At 43.4% G+C, this 576-nt stretch overlaps 1 protein-coding gene across 1 annotated transcript in view; it reads right to left on the reverse strand.

Annotated features, from left to right (window-relative positions):
• T265_10334 (hypothetical protein) overlaps positions 1 to 576 on the reverse strand; it is a gene marked incomplete at both ends in the record, with an annotated part of 17,425 nt that overhangs the window by 3,037 nt on the left and 13,812 nt on the right. The window contains one exon of the mRNA XM_009176670.1: positions 103 to 203. Within this exon, the coding sequence (XP_009174934.1) occupies positions 103 to 203 (101 nt within the window). The remainder of the gene's footprint in view (positions 1 to 102; positions 204 to 576) is intronic.

Genomic DNA, 576 nt, shown 5'->3' on the forward strand with positions numbered 1-576 from the left:
CCTTAAGATCCAGTGAGATACCTTTTTGACGCCACAAGTGACGCAAATTAAGTAACGTGATTCGAGCCTTTGAGATTCTTGCACTGACTTCATCAAACACACTCCCGTCGGAGGTATGTAAAGGATTCCACAATCTCCAGTGATTCTTCTTGAATTGTAAGGGATATGTCCGCAGATGGCATGTTCTGAAGCAAGACTTTGCTCTTTAAAAAGGGGGTGAAAGCTGAAACCTCAGCTCACAGGATAGAGATGGAACTTGGTGCTTTTCGTACACTACTCATAAGGTTGTTGAATTCTTCGGTACAACAACCTCATGAGTAGTGCATAACGACTATACACGTATCGCAATATCTCGAATGTCGTATCAACTGAAACATGAGGCAGCCTGGTGTATCACATTCCGTTGCTTAAAGGCATCATAAACGTGGGATTCAGCTGGATCCCAGGCGAGTCTCCCAGAAAACCAAATTTATTTGCAAACGAGTGTATTTTGCGAACCACGGCGAGGAGGCTCTACATGGTTCCCAAAAGAGAACTGTCTCCACATAACTGTGATTAAATGTACTCAGTGACTTT

The sequence above is a fragment of the Opisthorchis viverrini genome, assembly GCF_000715545.1.
Source record: "Opisthorchis viverrini unplaced genomic scaffold opera_v5_362, whole genome shotgun sequence".
NCBI lineage: Eukaryota > Metazoa > Platyhelminthes > Trematoda > Opisthorchiida > Opisthorchiidae > Opisthorchis > Opisthorchis viverrini.